We start from the raw sequence: 16,561 nt of genomic DNA on the forward strand, positions 1-16,561 counted from the left end.
CTGCCACCTCCCTGGGAAGAGCATTCCAGTACTTTATTGTTCTTTGGGTGAAATTTTTTTTCCTAATATCCAACCTATCCCTCCCTTAATGTAGCTTGAGACTGCGTCCTCTGGCTCTGTCAGAGACCGACCCTACCTGTGTACAACCTCCCTTCAGGAAGAAAGGGGCTGTTTCCCAAAGGAATACGTCCTCTGAGAGGGGTTATCAGGGATCTACCCCTGGTGTGCCTATATTTATTTATTAATTGATCGATTGATTGATTCCAGTCAGTTCACATCCTTTTTACTGCGGTACCTCTATTCCAATCATTAGTTCCTCTGTCCTCTCCGGCGAATCTGGCGGGACATCCCACCTGTGCCCCCACTGCTGTCGTTAATTAGCCGGCAGTAGTGATTAGCCCGAAGGGCTGATTAATTAGCCAGAAGGGCCGGTTAATCAGTCAGGACTATTCCATGCGCGGGATGCTGCCCGCGGAAAGGCGCCAGATAAGGGAGGGTTCCCTGAGGATATGGAGAGGAGGGGGAACGCGCCCCTCAGCTCATTAACCGCGTCATTACCCGGCTCATTAGCGGCTCATTTGCATACCAATGCGGCTCGCGCGCGCCTTTCCCGCGCGCTTCCCGCCGCCGGGCGCCCCCTGCCGGGTTGGCGCAGGGACTACAACTCCCGGCGTGCCCCGCGGCGGCCCCTCCCGCGCGGCCCCGCCCTTTCCGGCGGTCCCCGGCGGAGCGGAGCGGGGCGGGCGGAGCGCGGCGGGTTCGAATCCCGGCGGCGCCGCGCCCGCCATGAACTTCTCGGAGCTCTTCAAGCTCTCGGGGCTCCTGGGCCGCTTCTCCCCCGACGGAAAATGCCTGGTGAGTGCTGGCCGCGCTCACCGGGGCCGTGCGGCCCGGGACAGGGCGGTTGGCGCGGCCCTCGAGCGGCCGCTGCGCGGGGCCCCCCGGGCCGGGCCGGGCCGGGCTGCGGGCGGACGCTGCGGGGCAGCGATGGAGCCCCGGAGCCTGCGGGCCTGAGCTCCGAGGCTGCTGCCGAGAGGCTTTGAGGCACGGAGGGTCAACACCGGAGACCTGAGTTTGGTTTAATTAACCGTAATCAGTTAGATGAATTAGTACTTTAAATTAAGGACTACCTAAAGGGAGCCTACAGGGAAGAGGGAGGGGACTTTTTACAACGGTTTGGAGAGGCTGGAGGAGGAAGAACAGCTTCAAACTGCCAAAGGGCAGGGTTAGATGGGATATTGGGAAGGAGTTCTCTGTGAGAGTGGTGAGCCACTGGCACAGGGTGCCCAGAGAAGCTGTGGATGCCCCTGGGTCCCTGGAAGTGTCCAAGGCCAGGTTGGACAGGGCTTGGAGCAGCCTGGGGTAGTGGAAGGTGTTCCTGGATGGGCTTTAAGGTCCCTCCCAACCCAAATCATTAAGGGATTTTATGAAATAAAATAAGGTATCAGACAGAAAGTAATTTTTTAAAAAACTGGAGTTTCTTGCTTAGCAATTATAGAATTGAGGATTCTGTTTACTACTCTAAAGCCCCTTTCCCCCGGGTTAGTTCTCACTGTAGTTTGCAGTGGAGCTCAGTGCATATAGAATAGAATACAGAATCCTAGACTGGTTTGGAGTGCAAGTAACTTTAAAGCTCATCCAGTCCCACGCAGGAACACCTTCCACTGTGCCAGGATGCTCCAAGCCCTGCCCAGCCTGCCCTTGGACACTTCCAGGGATAGGGCAGCCACAGCTTCTCTGGGCACCCTGTGCCAGTGGCTCACCACCCACAGGGAGGATTTTTTTTTTTTTAAACACAACATTGAGCTCTCTGAGCTAAACCTGGCATCACAGCGAGCCTGACAGGGGCAGCCCTGGTGCTCCATCCAGGATCCTGCCCCAGCTCAGCCCTGTCCCTGTCCCCCCCAGGCCTCGTGTGTGCAGCACCGCTTGGTGGTTCGGGATGCCAGCTCCCTGCAGATCCTCCACCTCTACAGCTGCATGGATCAGATCCAGTACATCGAGTGGTCCTCGGACTCCCAGTTCATCCTGTGTGCCATGTACAAGCGGGGCATTGTCCAGGTGAGCATGAAAGCAGCACAGGGTGTGTGTCCTGCTGGGGTTTGGGTGTGATGTGAGTGAGCGCTTAAAAGCCAGCACTAGTCTGAGGCTTTGCTGAGGCACCTGATGTTATTGATAACACAGTTTGAGGATAACCCAGCACGCCGAGGTTTTGAAAGCCATGACAAAAATCTTAGTTTGAAAAGGAATATTTTGGATAAAAATATCTAGCAAAACAGATCAGAATTGGAGACTATCCTTCAGAAATAAATAACATGCAAGCTTGTTAAATGGCCTAAACCCGTTTAAATGTTGGATATTCAGTATATTTGTCACAGAAAAAAATCCAACCCCACATCATTTGCCCTTTCCATGACCGCACAAAGTACGGGACTCACTTTTGCAGCGGGATCCAGCGCCAGTCCTTCATGGCTGCGGGTGGTTGGGTGTCGCTGAGCTCCCTGAGCTGGGATGCAGGAGCCTGTTGCCAGCTGCAGGGAATCCTCCTGAGCAGAGCTTTGGCTGAGCTGATGCTTGCTGCTCCGTGTGGTTGCTCCCTGCCCCAGGTCTGGTCCTTGGAGCAGTCGGAGTGGTACTGTAAGATCGACGAGGGCTCCGCGGGATTGGTGGCCTCATGCTGGAGTCCGGACGGGCGTCACATCCTCAACACCACCGAGTTCCATGTGAGTGTGCAGGCAGGCTTGCTCCCCTCGGTGTCAGGTGTTGCTGTCTGCCCTTTGCCTCCTAAAATAACCCAGAGCCCTTAAAGCTGCAGCGGTGGCGGAGAGCGCGGATGCAGCTCTGTGCTCCTGTGTGTGACTCGGGTTAGTGCCAGGCTGGGTGTTTGTTGTTCCACTAAGTGGAACATTTTAAGTGTTTTTTCCTCCTGCTTCTGGTGAGAAGGTAGAAAATGGAGACTTAAATTTGAAGGTAAAATTGTGTGGTTTAGAACATATCCTGATGTTTTGGATTTTGATGGCCTTCATCAAAGCAGTCTTAGAAATCCAGTATGTTGCTTGCATGGTGAGAGAAGCCCAGGATTTCTAGTTAAAAACTCAAACCATAAACATTTCAGAGTGATTTTAAATTAAAACTTACAGACCTATTGACCTATGAGATTTAGATCCAGATCCTGGAAATATTTTCCCAATTGTTTGATTTGACACACAGGAGCCAGACTGCTGGTGGAACTTGTCAAATTAAAATTATAACACCTTTAATGCTTGTTGAGACCCATATTGGGGGATGCTACTAATGTAGAATCCAAATTAGTTTGTGGATGGTCAGTTTTGTTGGAAAGCTTGTGGATTCTGACTTTTCCACCTTTTGGATTAGAGCTGATGATTGCTATTATTGAGTACAACAATGAAGGGTCAGAAAATAGCCAAGAGCAACATGTGAGACACTTTCTTTTTGTATTTACTCCTTCCAAACCTGTGGAAGGGTGTTAGCTGACAGGATCTTGTGCCATAACTCTGGTTAGCACAGAATTCACATGCTGCAGTGCAAGATTCCCCCTTTTTTTGGGTAAATCCCAAAAATTAGTTAGTAGGATATTAGGATATCCTGAAATTGTTAGTAGGATATTGCTGTGGACAGACTGTGTGTGTGTACAGACCCACTCCCCCATCCCTCTAGACAGGAGTGATAAGTTTAGACCTTGGTATTCCCAGGTGTGAGCTGCCCTGATAGCAGCAATAAAATTAAAAGCAAGCCCAGAATTCCAGCCTGGAGGCAGAGCAGCCATCCCTGCTGGTCAGGCAGCAGCAGAGGAGGCAGAACTGCAGGCTGGGGCTGTGTCAGGCTCCCAGAGAAGATCTCGTGGCACGTGCATGTGGGGGTGGACCAGGGAGGATTTATTGCCTCCCAACAGAACTCGGTTTGACCTTAGAGGATTTCATTAAGCCTTTGCCAAGTTGGCATCTGTGTTGGGATAAGTTTCCTTTCCAGCTGTAAACAGGTTGCTAAATTAGCTGTTGTCAGACAGCTGCCAGGGCCAGGCCGTGGTTGGAGCTGTGTTTATTCCCTCCCTGCTAAATCCACAGTCTGGGGGGGGTGGATGTGGGCAGTGCTCAGGATATTTAATAGCAGTGTCTTATCAAATCCACGGATTGCCTGGAGGGTTTGGGGGTTCCCTGTCAGCTCAGCTGGGCTTTGGTCACTTCCAAACAGCACCAAGTAACCACTTGCTATTCCTCAGATCAATGTGTGAACTCCACTGAGAGCTCACAAGGAACTTTCTTATTCCCTGAGGAATAAGAAAGGGTTTTTTTTTTAAAGGTTATGGTTGGGCTAATTTCTTTCTAGCAATCTGTATTTACCATTTTGCCTCAGAAAAATCATTACAGAATCCCAGAATAGTTGGAGTAGGGAGAGCCCCCTGGAGATCATCCAGTCCAACACCCCTGGCAAGGCAGGGTCACCTGGGGCAGGTGACACAGAAATGCATCCAGCTGGGTTTCGAATGTCTCCAGAGAGGGAGATTCCCTGCCCTCCCTGGGAAGCTGTTCCAGTGCTCTGCCACCCTCCATGAAAAGAAATTCTTCCTCATGTTGAGGTGGAACTTGATGTGTTTTAGTTTATGGCCATTGCTCCTTGCCCTGTCACTGGCACCTAAAAAAGGAGTCTGGCACCGTGCTTTGACACTTGGAATTCATCAGCTAATTTGTAGGGTTTCTTTGTGGTCAGTGTTCCTCCTGTACTGAAATCCACTCTGGGAGGCAGTTCCACATTATCAGTGTGTCCTGTGGAGGGTCTTGAACCCCATGTGACTCCTTCCAAGGCCAAAATTTACAGGCACAGGTAGAGCTTAACCAACAGCTCCAGGTAAAGGATCTGAAGGAAATGGATCCTCTTCACATTTCTGAAAGTGCTCAAAGCCAGGTTGGACAGGGCTTGAAGCAGCCTGGCCTAGTGGAAGGTATCCCTGCCCATGGCAGGGGTGGGATAAGATGAGCTTTAAGGTCCCTTCCAACCCAAGCCATCCTGGGATTCTCTGCTTCCTCATGCCCCTCACATTTTGGGATAAATAGTGTGAAGATGTTCGGGAGTGTTTCTCTGAAGAGCTGTGCTTACAAACTACATACTTGGTGCTTTGTCTCATTCCATGTCAAGTCCTCAAGCATTAAGGAGCTTCTTTGGAGCTGCAGCAGCAGGGAGAAGTGTGTGTTTCTGTGTGTATCCCAGTTAATCCTTAGTAACTGTGCGTGGCTGCGTTGGCTGAAAAATGCTTCCTGGCGAGGAATGTACTCTGAATAATCTTCTGAAATCCAGTGCTGACAGACACTGCTATGTAAGGGGGCTGAGTGACCCAGTCAAGTCTGGGACAAGAGTTGACAGTCATTTGAGCTGTAGGTTGTTTAAAAGTGTGTTTTTGTCTGTTGAAAATCACCAGTCCTACACCTGCCTGGAGCTGTCAACATCGGGCCGTGGTCCTGGGCCACTGTTTATCACGTTACCATCTAAATACTTTTTATTTCTCAGCTGTTTTTAGGCTATTTTAAAAATGCTTCTGCTTTTGGTTTGTTTTTCCACTGCAAAACAACAGCTGAAAACTTCTCAGACACCATTATTGTGAGGATTTGAGTTTGACAACTCCACTCAATCTATGCTGAAGAGAAGGTATTTCCCAAAAGGAGCAGTGGAGAAGGGCTTGCTGCAGACTTAACTAATCATGGGCTGTTCTCCTTCTATAAAAACAATTGTCCCTTCTCCATGAATTCCCTGAGAAAGGCAATGAGCAGCAATGGAAATTTCCTGTCATTTTTGAAGCGTTTGGTTTCTTCTCTCATCCTCTGTGTTTGGTGTTTCTGTTGCTCCTGATCCTGTCTGCAAGCTGTGACATAATCCTTCTAATCTTCTTCATCTCATTTATGTTGGCAACTTAAATGAGATTGTGGAATGTTCCAGGTGGGAATATGAAGGTTTTCCCTTTCTGTCACAATTCAGTTGTAAACACAACGTTAAGGGAAGGGGGTGTGAAATCCATACATTAAGCACATAATGTGTGTTTCTCTATAGGAATGTCTGAGTGGGCACAAATGGAACAACAGAAAAGATCCTGCTTTCAGGAAGCAAAATGATCTGGTTTCAAATGTTCCTAGCACTAGACCAAACCATCCAGTTGTGTGAGTTGGATGAGAAATTACACTGGAATTACAGAATGCATCTGTGTGCTTTCCTCTGAGCCTGCAGCCCTTGCAGGGGAGAGAGTGGAGTTGAGCAGACAGAGAATGACAGGATGAGAGGACACAGCATCAAGCTCTGCCAGGGGAGGGTCAGGTTGGACATCAGGAGGAATTTCTTCATGGAAAAGGTGGTCAGGTGCTGCCCAGGGAGATGGGTGGTGGAGTCCTCATCCCTGGAGGTGGCATTCAGTGCTCTGGGCTGGGTGACAAGGTGGGGATCAGGCACAGGTTGGATTGGACTTGATGATCCTGGTGGTCTTTTCCAACCTCAATGAATCTGTGAATAGAAGATTTGAAACAAGATGATCTTTAATGTTCTTTCCTGGCTGTGATTCTTTGATCTTGTTAGATATTAAAAGTGTCTTGTGGCTGACAGATGGAGTGAAGATGAGGGCTCTGCTTTTCAGACACTTAGAGGCATCTTTAGTTGTAGTCTGGGTTTTTGCAGGTGTATTTTTGTGTGGGTGACTGTGCCATGCAAGGTGTGCTGGCCTCCTGAGGCTTGGAGCAGGCAGTGTGGTCCAGGATGGCAGTGTGTTTGATGCCCAGCAGGCCAGGGGAGCTGTTCATGAGGCTGAGTAGCAGCACTCAGATGCCTTTGTCAGGAAAAATGATGATCCAGCCCTGAGCATTCGAAGCCTGCAGCTGCTAAGCTTGTATTAAGTGGCTGGAGAATGTGTGCTGTGTGTTTTGCTCAGGGGAGGCAGGGCAGCCAGTGCATTTAGGGATGCAATTAATAGTCCCCAGCAGCATTTCAGTGCTGCAGTTGCTGCAGAGGAATGTGTGGAGGCATTGTGTTGGTATTTTTAAAGTAAATCTTGCCTGAGGAGCAGACTGACAGCGCTGGCTTTGGGTGGCCGGAAGTGAGCGGCCCCAGGGTCATTAATCAATAAAAGTTGATTCATGTTCATCTCGTGGGTTCCTCCAGGAGCTGCTGAACTTAGGGGAGGAGGTTCTGCCCCTCTCTCCTGCCCAGGTGAGACCCCACCTGCAGAGCTGCCTCCAGCCCTGGGGTCCCAGCATAGGAAGGACCTGGAGCTGCTGGAGAGAGTCCAGAGGAGGCCCCAGGGTGATCAGAGGGATGGAGCAGCTCTGCTGGGAGAGTTGGGATTGTCCAGCCTGGAGAGGAGAAGCTTTGGGGTGACCTCATTGTGGCCTTCCAGTGCCTGAAGGGAGCTTACAGGAAAGATGGACAGAGCCAATTTCCAAGGGCCTGGAGTGACAGGGCAAGGGGGAATGGCTTGCCACTGACAGAGGACAGTGAGATAGTGGGAAGAAATCCTTCCCTGTGAGGTTGGGCAGGGCTTGGAGCAACTTGGTCTACTGGAAGGTGTCTGTGTCCATGGCAGGGGCAGGGACAAGATGAGCTTTAAGGTCCCTTCCAGCCCACATCATTCTGTGAATCCGTGGGGAAAGATTTCTGTGTTTTTTCTTCAAATCTCAGAAGTTTCCTGATGTGTAAGGCAGAAGGGTCTGTTTGGGATTCCATGGATCTCAGATAGGGAGGCAGTGTTTATTGGGATTCTGAAGCTTGGTTTGAACCCTGTAAATCCCTTGAATTCTGCTTCCCACCAAAACTGATCATGTCAGCAAGGGAAAAACCTCCAAATTCTGTTGCAACACAGAACCTGCAGTGCTATCAGTGAAGCACATCCACAGGCTGCTCCCTCAGCATCCTTTGTCACCATTGAGCATTCCAGGTCCTTCAGGGAAGGAAAAGCTGTCAAGGACAAACCTGCAGAAAGGTGTAGGAGCACCTTCCTCCCAAGACTGCTGGGCTGTGTGGGGTGTGGGAGGAGGAGGAGGAGGAAATGGGGACAATTCTGGCATTTTACATAATGGATCAGAATTAATCTCAGTGTTCAATTGTTCAGGGAAAGCTTTGTGATAGAGGTGCTTCACTGGAAAAAGTCCTACCTGTAGCTGTTCCTTGGTGCAGTAAAATGCAGGAAAACACAAGTTCAGAAGCTGAGTCTGGAAACATTCCTTGCTCCAGCTCCAAATCCAAAGGTTCACGTGCCACCCTGGTGAATGCCCGTGTGTCTGGGCTGCCGTTGCTAAGGGAGAGGGAGTATTTGTTTTTAATTGGGTAATGTGCAGATGGCAGGGCAGAGCCTGCAGTGCAGCTGTGACCTTGGGGAGCTCTGGGGAGGCTGGGTCTGCCTTGGTGCTTGTGGAGGCACAGTTCTCCAGAAATCCCCCAAACACCAGTGTAAAGCCTTGCTTTGCATAGCAGGTTTTGGGTGTCTGAATTTTTCAGTAATTCTGTAAGGGTGCCTGAGGAAGGAAGAGCAAAACACAAATCAGCCATCAAAGCTGAGGGTTTCTAAATGTTGTAAAATCCAGCTCAATGCTCATACTTGATAGCCTTTTCCCAAGGGATGCAGTGTTCTGAAGGGGCTGTAACTTGTCATCCATTCATAAAGGCAGGAAACTCCCCATCTCTCTCCAGATTCTGTGATGAATCTGTTTTTCCAACTGCACAGTGACTCTAGCACAAACATCTTCCCAATCTACTGCCCAGTGTCAGGAACTTCAGTGTTTGTGAAGAGGTTTCCTCCATATCAGTGCTGTGAATTTTGTATCCCATCTTACTTGTGTAAGTTTGGGGTAAATTCCCTGCTAACCGCCAGAAATTGGGACATAATTCCTCATAGCTGCTCCCCATGTCATTGTGTTACACAAAATAGCTGCAGAATTAATTAATCACAGAAGTTTCATTGATCCACTTTGTGTTGCTGAATTAGGTTGATGTTTTCCTGTTAATTTTTTTTTTTTTTTTTAATCTACACAAATAACCAAAACTGCTCCCTGTCTCTGTGCCAGCTGCGAATCACGGTGTGGTCCTTGTGCACCAAGTCCGTGTCTTACATCAAGTACCCCAAAGCATGCCAGCAAGGTAAGTAACACCTGGCTGGGAATGGTCCTTTGATGTGGCAGAAAGGGAAAATGACTTTAATGTGACTGCAAACCCCATTTTTGGGAACAGGCTCTGGTCCTGTCCCTTCTGCAGCCAGGTTGTGGTGTCTGAGTGAAGGATTCCAGTTGATCCATGTGCCTGCTCTTCACATGTGCATCTGTGTTGTGTTTGCCTCTGAGGGATCCTTTAAGACATTAAATTATGCTGGACGTGCTCCCGATGAATTAATCCAAAGTGACTTTTGTCATCTTCTGCATATGGAAAGGCTGGAAAGGGAAGCTTGTGTCAGGGCTGTCAGACCACATGGCTGTGGTGAGCAGTTTCCTGCCCAAGGCTTGTATCCCAGAGATGACAAAGACAATTATGTATTCCATGTAAAATCCAGGAGCATGGGGAGCAATGCCTGGGAGTTAGTGGAGACCTGATGGTTGCATAACTGATCCATTTAGCCAGGCTAAATGAAGTGGTTATTTGAAATCTGTTGGGTTTATATAACAACTGTCAGTGGTTAGATGTGTTTTGAAGCACGCTGGAGCTTTTCATCCTGAGAAATTGTACATTCTGAGCCTAAAAATTGCTGACACAATGAATCAGTAACACCGTGCTTTGCCTTGATTAATGTGACCTTCTGTGGAGAGATTCTGGCTCCTCTTTTAGTTCTGCTTTGAACTGGGAGTAACTGTGCCTCGCTGAAGACTCATCAGCTCTTCTGCCTTGTTGTCTGATTTCTGTTTAAGCCAGTTTTAATTAATCTGTGCCGTGGCAGGGGTGGCTTTCACCAAGGACGGGCGCTACATGGCCGTGGCGGAGCGCCGCGACTGCAAGGATTTCATCAGCATCTTCGTGTGCAGGAACTGGCAGCTCCTCAGGGTAAGCTCTGCCTCTGCTCCCCCTCTGCTCTGCAGGAGGTTACCTGCACAGTGAGAGAAACAGTGAGAGTATCAAGTGCTTGGTACTTGGGACATGTGGTATAAAGTATTCACACATGGGATCAGTCCATGGAGGGTGGCATTGGCCACGGGCTGGATCTGGGCAATTAAACCTCACTAAGAACTTGTCTGTATCTTGTGTCACCTCTAATTTGGGAATTCTGAGCCTCAGCAGAAGCTGAGAGAAAATTTGGGAAATACCCCTAAATGTTTGTCATGTTCCTGAGCTCTCCCCTAATGAAGTGGAAGCTGTGGCTGTCCCATCCCTGGAAGTGTCCAAGGCCAGGTTGGATGGGGCTTGGAGCAACCTGGGATAGTGGAAGGTGTCCCTGTCCCTTCCAGCTGTCCCTGTCCCTGTAAGGTCTCTTCCAGCTCACACTTTCTGGGATTATGTGATCCTGTACTGGGCTTTAAGACAAGGAATTAGTTTTCCTGGATTTTTGACTGATTCAGTGTAACTAATTTAATTCTCTTATGAAATGCTGTTCATTTGAAGGTATAGAAACTTTCTGCTTTTCTGTAGAGGGGATCAAAGATCCACTGAATGCAGCATGTATTACAGGAAGAAATATTTTTGTTGCTACTCTGGCATATAAAAAGCTCTTTTGTGTTTGTGGTAGCCCTTGAAAGGTTAAAACTGAACATTCTGTCATCTTAGATGCAACAGGATTTGTTGGCATGTTTCAAATGGTTTTGTGGTTTCTCTTTTGTGGGCAGCATTTTGACACTGAAACCCAGGATCTGTTTGGGATTGAATGGGCTCCCAATGGCTGTGTGCTGGCAGCCTGGGACACGTGCCTGGAGGTAAGAGGAAAAGCAGATTATTTTCTTGAAGAGCTCAAGTTGGTCTTTGGCCATCATGTATAAAGCAGTGACTAAAATAATTAGTGTTTAAAATGTTTCTTTTGAATATAAGAGGGTGTGAGTCCAGCTTTTGTTAAACGTTACATTTGTATTGGGGATGGGTGTCCTTGCAAGTGGACGTGGCTGTTCTTTAAATCTTCAATGACAGCAAATTATTTCTAATTTATCTTGTAAAAAAATTGTAAACATTGTAGAAGCTGCCTTCATTATTGAAATAATGGAAGAAGAATAATGGAGGAGTGTAAGAGTTTTGTACAGCTTTACTGACATTGCACTTGCACAGTGATTTTACAGTTACTGAAAGTATTCATCCAAAAACAGAGCAACGAAGCCTCTTTAACTCATAGATAAGAGACCAGTTGTACCTTTGTATTTAACTTGCATGATAAACAGGCAGAGTTTGGCAGGATGACTTGCCTGCCTGTGGTTTTCAGCAGCATTGCTGGATTTTGGAGTGGCTGTGCTGTGTTTCAGTACAAGGTGCTGCTGTACTCCCTCGATGGGCGCCTGCTCTCCTCCTACCGTGCCTACGAGTGGCCCCTGGGCATCAAATCAATTGCCTGGAGTCCCAGCAGCCAGTTCCTGGCCATTGGCAGCTTTGATGAAAAGGTGAGAAGTGTTTCCTGCCTTTTTTATTTAAATCATTTGAAGAAGTTTGCCCTAACAGTCTCTGCTTGCTGTGTTTCCTGAGCCAGGTGCGTATCCTGAACCATGTGACGTGGAAGAAGATCACAGAGCTTGAGCATCCAGCAGTCATTACCAGCAAAAAGACTGTAAGTGTGGATCCCAAATCCATGGAGACCTTAGCAGAGCTTGGGTGCTGCTGTTTGTATCTGAAAGATGCTCATTAATCCATTTAATTCTGGGGACTTTTTTTTTTTTTTTCCTCCCAGGGCTTGGGAAATTGCATGGCAACCTGGGAATGTAACAAAAAAGGGGAATCCTCCTTTCAAATTTGGTGGAATATGTGTCTGTGATCATCTCTCTTGAGCAGTAATAGATTTTCAGATGCTCCTGTCACATGCCAATGTATTTTGGGTGTAGGTGGTGGCTGCATTACAGATCTGGGTGTGCAGCCGATGGCAAACTGGAAAACTGAACAGGAGAGATTTGTCTCAGCTTTATACAATTCCTAACTTTAAACAGTGCTGGAACTGGATTGTGTTCAGATTTTCCATCCTGTGTGGACAGGCTCATCCAGCTCACCTAAAGGGCATTTCCTGGAACATCTGTCAGCATTGATTTTTATCCTTTATACCTGTACCTGCAAGGCCTGACAGATTCTGCGCTGTTGGCAGCAGGTGCAGAGCTGCTCTTCCCAAAATCCCGAGCTGATCTCATCCCTGGAGGTAATGAGAACAGTGTGTGGTGCTGTTTGCCATTGCAGAGGGACTGAACAGACCTCCTGGAAGAGTTTGTGTGTGGATTTTAAGCCTGCAATATTCACATGACTCTGCCTCTTAGCCAGAAGCCAGGCACGAGCCATTAAAGCACCTCAGCAAAGCTTCTCACGGCTGAAAAATGCCTTAACTTCCAGTTAGGTGTAAAATGTGTCATGGAAAACAAATGGAAATAGCTCTGTTAATCTCCACTACACAGACAGGAATTGCAGTTGCTGTGTTTTATCCTGGTGCTTGTGTTCAGGAATATGTTGCAGGCACACTAAAATATTTTTGCTATTTTCCTTCTGCAGCGCTGCACTTTGTTTGTGACAGAATCAGATGAAAGATTTTGGGTTGTAAAAATGAGATTCATGGTCCTGCTATAATGGGGATGATTTAATTTGCTGTCAGAAATAATGAACGAGGTGCATTCCCTGGGGCTTATTCTCTGCTGTGTTTTTCCTGATCATGGTTCCAAATGGCCCATAATTCACTGGGAATACTGGATTCCAGATCTGCCTGGGAATACTGGATTCCAGATCTGCCTACTGAAGCCCTTTCCTCTGTTGATGAACCAGGGGATGCTGAGGTGTACTAAATGTGCAAATGAGCCAGTGGGATGTGGGTATTTGGTAACAGCCCATGTTCAAACTCTCCAAGGCCCTTCTGTAGAGCTCTCACTTGTTTCTTTGTAGATTGTGTATAAAGAAGTGGAGAAATCCCCAACTCTTGGCACAGAGAGACTTTCTTTCCCTCCAACAAGAGCATTGGCTAGTTCTCTCTTCAGCACACAGAGTAAATGTAAGCCAAAGTTTACTCAAACCAGACACTTGAGTTTGCCTTGGGAAGTCTTTAAATAAACATTGTAGGTGAACTCTGCCCCTTGGACGGTGGAACAGATCCTCTGGATGTTCTCTAAGGCAGTAAAAATCAGTCTCAGTCTTTGTGGCACTGTAAATCACCTTTGGTTAACAGTGTTTGAAATAGTAGTTAGAAGGTAGTAGAAAAATTAATCTCTCCTCATTTTCCTGATTTAATCTCAGTCTTGCCTGAATTTCCAGCCTTTCCTTTTCTGTAGGAGGGCAGGAATAGTAGTAGGGTGGCTGTGTGAAGATGTAGTATCTTTAAAGCAGTTGAAATTCTGATTGGAACATCTTGGAGAAGAGTAAAATATGGTCCTATCACTTCAGAGATGAGGGGTTTTAACAGTTGGATATAAATGCATTATCCATCCAGGCTCACTTAGTGACATACTTTTATTTCCTGTTCCAGATGACATTTGCCAAGTGCCAGTTTCTTTACACTACATCAAACCAGTTGCTGACAAGGCAAATCCCAAAGTGGGAGTTGGGATGTTGGCCTTCAGTGCAGATAACTGTTTCCTGGCAACCAAAAATGGTAAGTTCCGACTGCCCTGCCTTAGAGGGGAAACCATGAAGGGCATGTGGGGGTTTCCTTAGCAGAAATGATCCTTTGCACTATAAAAAGAGTCATGGCCCTGTAAAATCAGCTCTGTTGGGAGATGTGTAACTACAGGGGAATCCCAGCCTGTCTTGTAGTGTGTGTTAACTGTTGTGAGCTGCCAGAGCTGCTGATCAGGGCATGAACTCAGCCTTGGCTCTGTATTTAATGAAAATAGTGGGGTTTTATATTTCTTCAAGTTTGTGTGAGCACACTGTATTGAAAATGAAACAAATCTTCCCACTTACAGCCTGGGTCTCTTAAAAGGCAGAACTCTGCACGACCTATAGCAGGAGGAATTCTGACTTCCTGAATAGTGAAAGTCATGGAATTAAGGTTCCATTTTTCCCTTTGGTCCTGAGGGGCTGTTTGTGCCTGGATGCCAAAGCTCTGGGTCAGGTGCAAAACTCATCAGACAGACAAATGTGATAAAAGCCAGGGAAGGACTGGGAGATGGTCTAGATCACTTTTACCTTTTTTTGCAATATTTCCTGAAGGCTCTGCTTGGCATAACTCAAGTAGTGCTAACCCTGGGGATGTACCTAAAGATTTGTGTTGTACGGATTTGTCTGTTCCTGTGCATTTAGAAAAACCACGTGTGATCCTTTATCCTCCAGCTATCACACAACTGCTGCTTCCTTTGCAGATAACATTCCCAACGCTGTGTGGATCTGGGACATCAGGAAGCTGAAGCTGGCAGTGGTGTTGGAGCAGCTGTACACCATCCAGTGCTTCCAGTGGGACCCCTGCCAGCCCCGCCTGGCTGTGTGCACGGGCAGCAGCAGAGTGTACCTGTGGTCCCCAGCTGGCTGTGTCGTTGTGAAGGTGCCTGGGGAAGGTGAGCACACGACCTCCCAGCAACTGCTCCGTTGTTGGAACCCTGGCTGCTGAGAACTTTTAGATTTTCTGTGCTGGAAAAAGTTTCTCCCCAGGAGAACGCTGCATTTGACCTGAGGCCGTGGAGAAGGCTTCCAAAATGGAATGATGGAACTGGGATTGGGGGTGTGGAGTTTGCATAGAAGTGTGTGATATCAGAGGGTGGAAAACCTAGAGTTTAAGGGTTTAGAATATAAGTGATATATATATATAGCAAGATGGAAGTTTTAGAGTGGATGCTGGCCCCTCCTTCCCCTCCTTCCCCTCCTTCCCCTCCTTCCCCTCCTTCCCCTCCTTCCCCTCCTTCCCCTCCTTCCCCTCCTTCCCCTCCTTCCCCTCCTTCCCCTCCTTCCCCTCCTTCCCCTCCTTCCCCTCCTTCCCCTCCTTCCCCTCCTTCCCCTCCTTCCCCTCCTTCCCCTCCTTCCCCTCCTTCCCCTCCTTCCCCTCCTTCCCCTCCTTCCCCTCCTTCCCCTCCTTCCCCTCCTTCCCCTCCTTCCCCTCCTTCCCCTCCTTCCCCTCCTTCCCCTCCTTCCCCTCCTTCCCCTCCTTCCCCTCCTTCCCCTCCTTCCCCTCCTTCCCCTCCTTCCCCTCCTCCATGGGTTTGGGTGGTTTTGTGGAATTGGATAAAACTCCCCATTGCGGGGCCTGGGTGGTTGGTCATTGGGTTAAAAATAAAAACAATTTAGGTGTCATTTCTTAATTGGACAGTTGATCCTTAAAAGGCCTTGTAGAGAGAGAGACACAGCTCCATTTTTTGCCAGTTAGAGTGAAGTGCTGTAGAACTCAGGGTTTGTGAGACTGTAATAGAGCTAAGAACTAATAAATGTCTGAGTCCCAACAAGAAATCCATCTCACACATTTAATCCTGACCCTGACAGAAAAGAACTAAAGAATCCAGACTCAGTGAAAAATAATATTCCATTTATAAATTGATCTGAGTGTTATCCTGGAAATAGCTCAGGTGTGTTCTTGGAGCTGCTTGAAAATGGCTGTTTTCACCCTCAGGAAAAGAGGAGCTCATAGTGAGACACAGGAAATGTCTCAGGGACAGCATGGGGCCAGCAGGGATTTATTTGTGTGGCTGATTCCAGCTGCCTTTTCCTCCAGCAGGAGGATGGGCTGCCCGCTCCTGGCTGACACACTGATCTCTTCCTGCAGGTGACTTCCAGATTGTGTCTCTCTCCTGGCATTCCAGTGGGGACTCCATGCTGCTCCTGAGTAAGGACCACTTCTGTGTGTGTTACTTGGAAAGAGAAGAGGTAAAATAAAAGAACTAAAATGCATTAAAACTGCTCCCAAGTCTGAGGAAGAAAGAGGAAAAGGATTGAAAACTTGTTGCCCAGTCTGAAGTGTTTGTATTTATAAGTTATTTATTTGAAGGAGCTCCAAGCTCAGTGTGTGAAATACTGTGACTGCATTTGAATGAAGTGATGTAGCAAGTGAAATGTAAGGAATGAGTGTCTATTGCAAGAAAACCTGAATATTGAGGCAGTTGGTATTTTTCAACTCTGAACCCTTATTTTCTAAAACTGTAGCTCTGTGTATATATAATGTATAGCTATTATTTAAATTTTCTATTTCCAATAAATATTTTGATAGTTACAAACTATAAACCTGCACCTCTGCACTTGAAAGTCTGTTTCAGTGTCATCAGTGATGTGATGTAGTGATTTACCCCAGCACAAGGAAACTGTTACTTGCACACAAATAATTTTGGGTGACAGTAACTGTGCCTGGGCCACCGTGGATTTATTACATGGAATCTTTGCCAGAGGGATCACAATTTGACACTTGAAGATGCTGAATTACAGGTAACTGAAATGAGACTTTTTGTCCCAACTCTGGTTCCAAATAGGAGTGGATGGTTTGGCAGGGAAGGAGCAGTTGGAATCCTTCCTTGTT

At 47.6% G+C, this 16,561-nt stretch overlaps 1 protein-coding gene across 1 annotated transcript; it reads left to right on the forward strand.

The window, feature by feature from the left end:
• Nucleotides 1–746: 746 nt before the first annotated feature.
• Nucleotides 747–16,278, forward strand: WRAP73 (WD repeat containing, antisense to TP73). The gene is made up of 12 exons (XM_066563807.1): nt 747–855; nt 1,909–2,061; nt 2,607–2,723; nt 9,054–9,126; nt 9,914–10,017; nt 10,794–10,880; nt 11,415–11,549; nt 11,636–11,713; nt 13,018–13,123; nt 13,595–13,720; nt 14,430–14,621; nt 15,818–16,278. The coding sequence occupies exons 1-12, from the start codon at nt 787–789 to the stop codon at nt 15,925–15,927; spliced, it is 1,350 nt and encodes a 449-aa protein (XP_066419904.1). The 5' UTR covers nt 747–786; the 3' UTR covers nt 15,928–16,278.
• The last annotated feature ends 283 nt before the right edge of the window (nt 16,279–16,561 follow it).

Source organism: Molothrus aeneus, chromosome 21, assembly GCF_037042795.1.
Source record: "Molothrus aeneus isolate 106 chromosome 21, BPBGC_Maene_1.0, whole genome shotgun sequence".
Lineage (NCBI taxonomy): Eukaryota > Metazoa > Chordata > Aves > Passeriformes > Icteridae > Molothrus > Molothrus aeneus.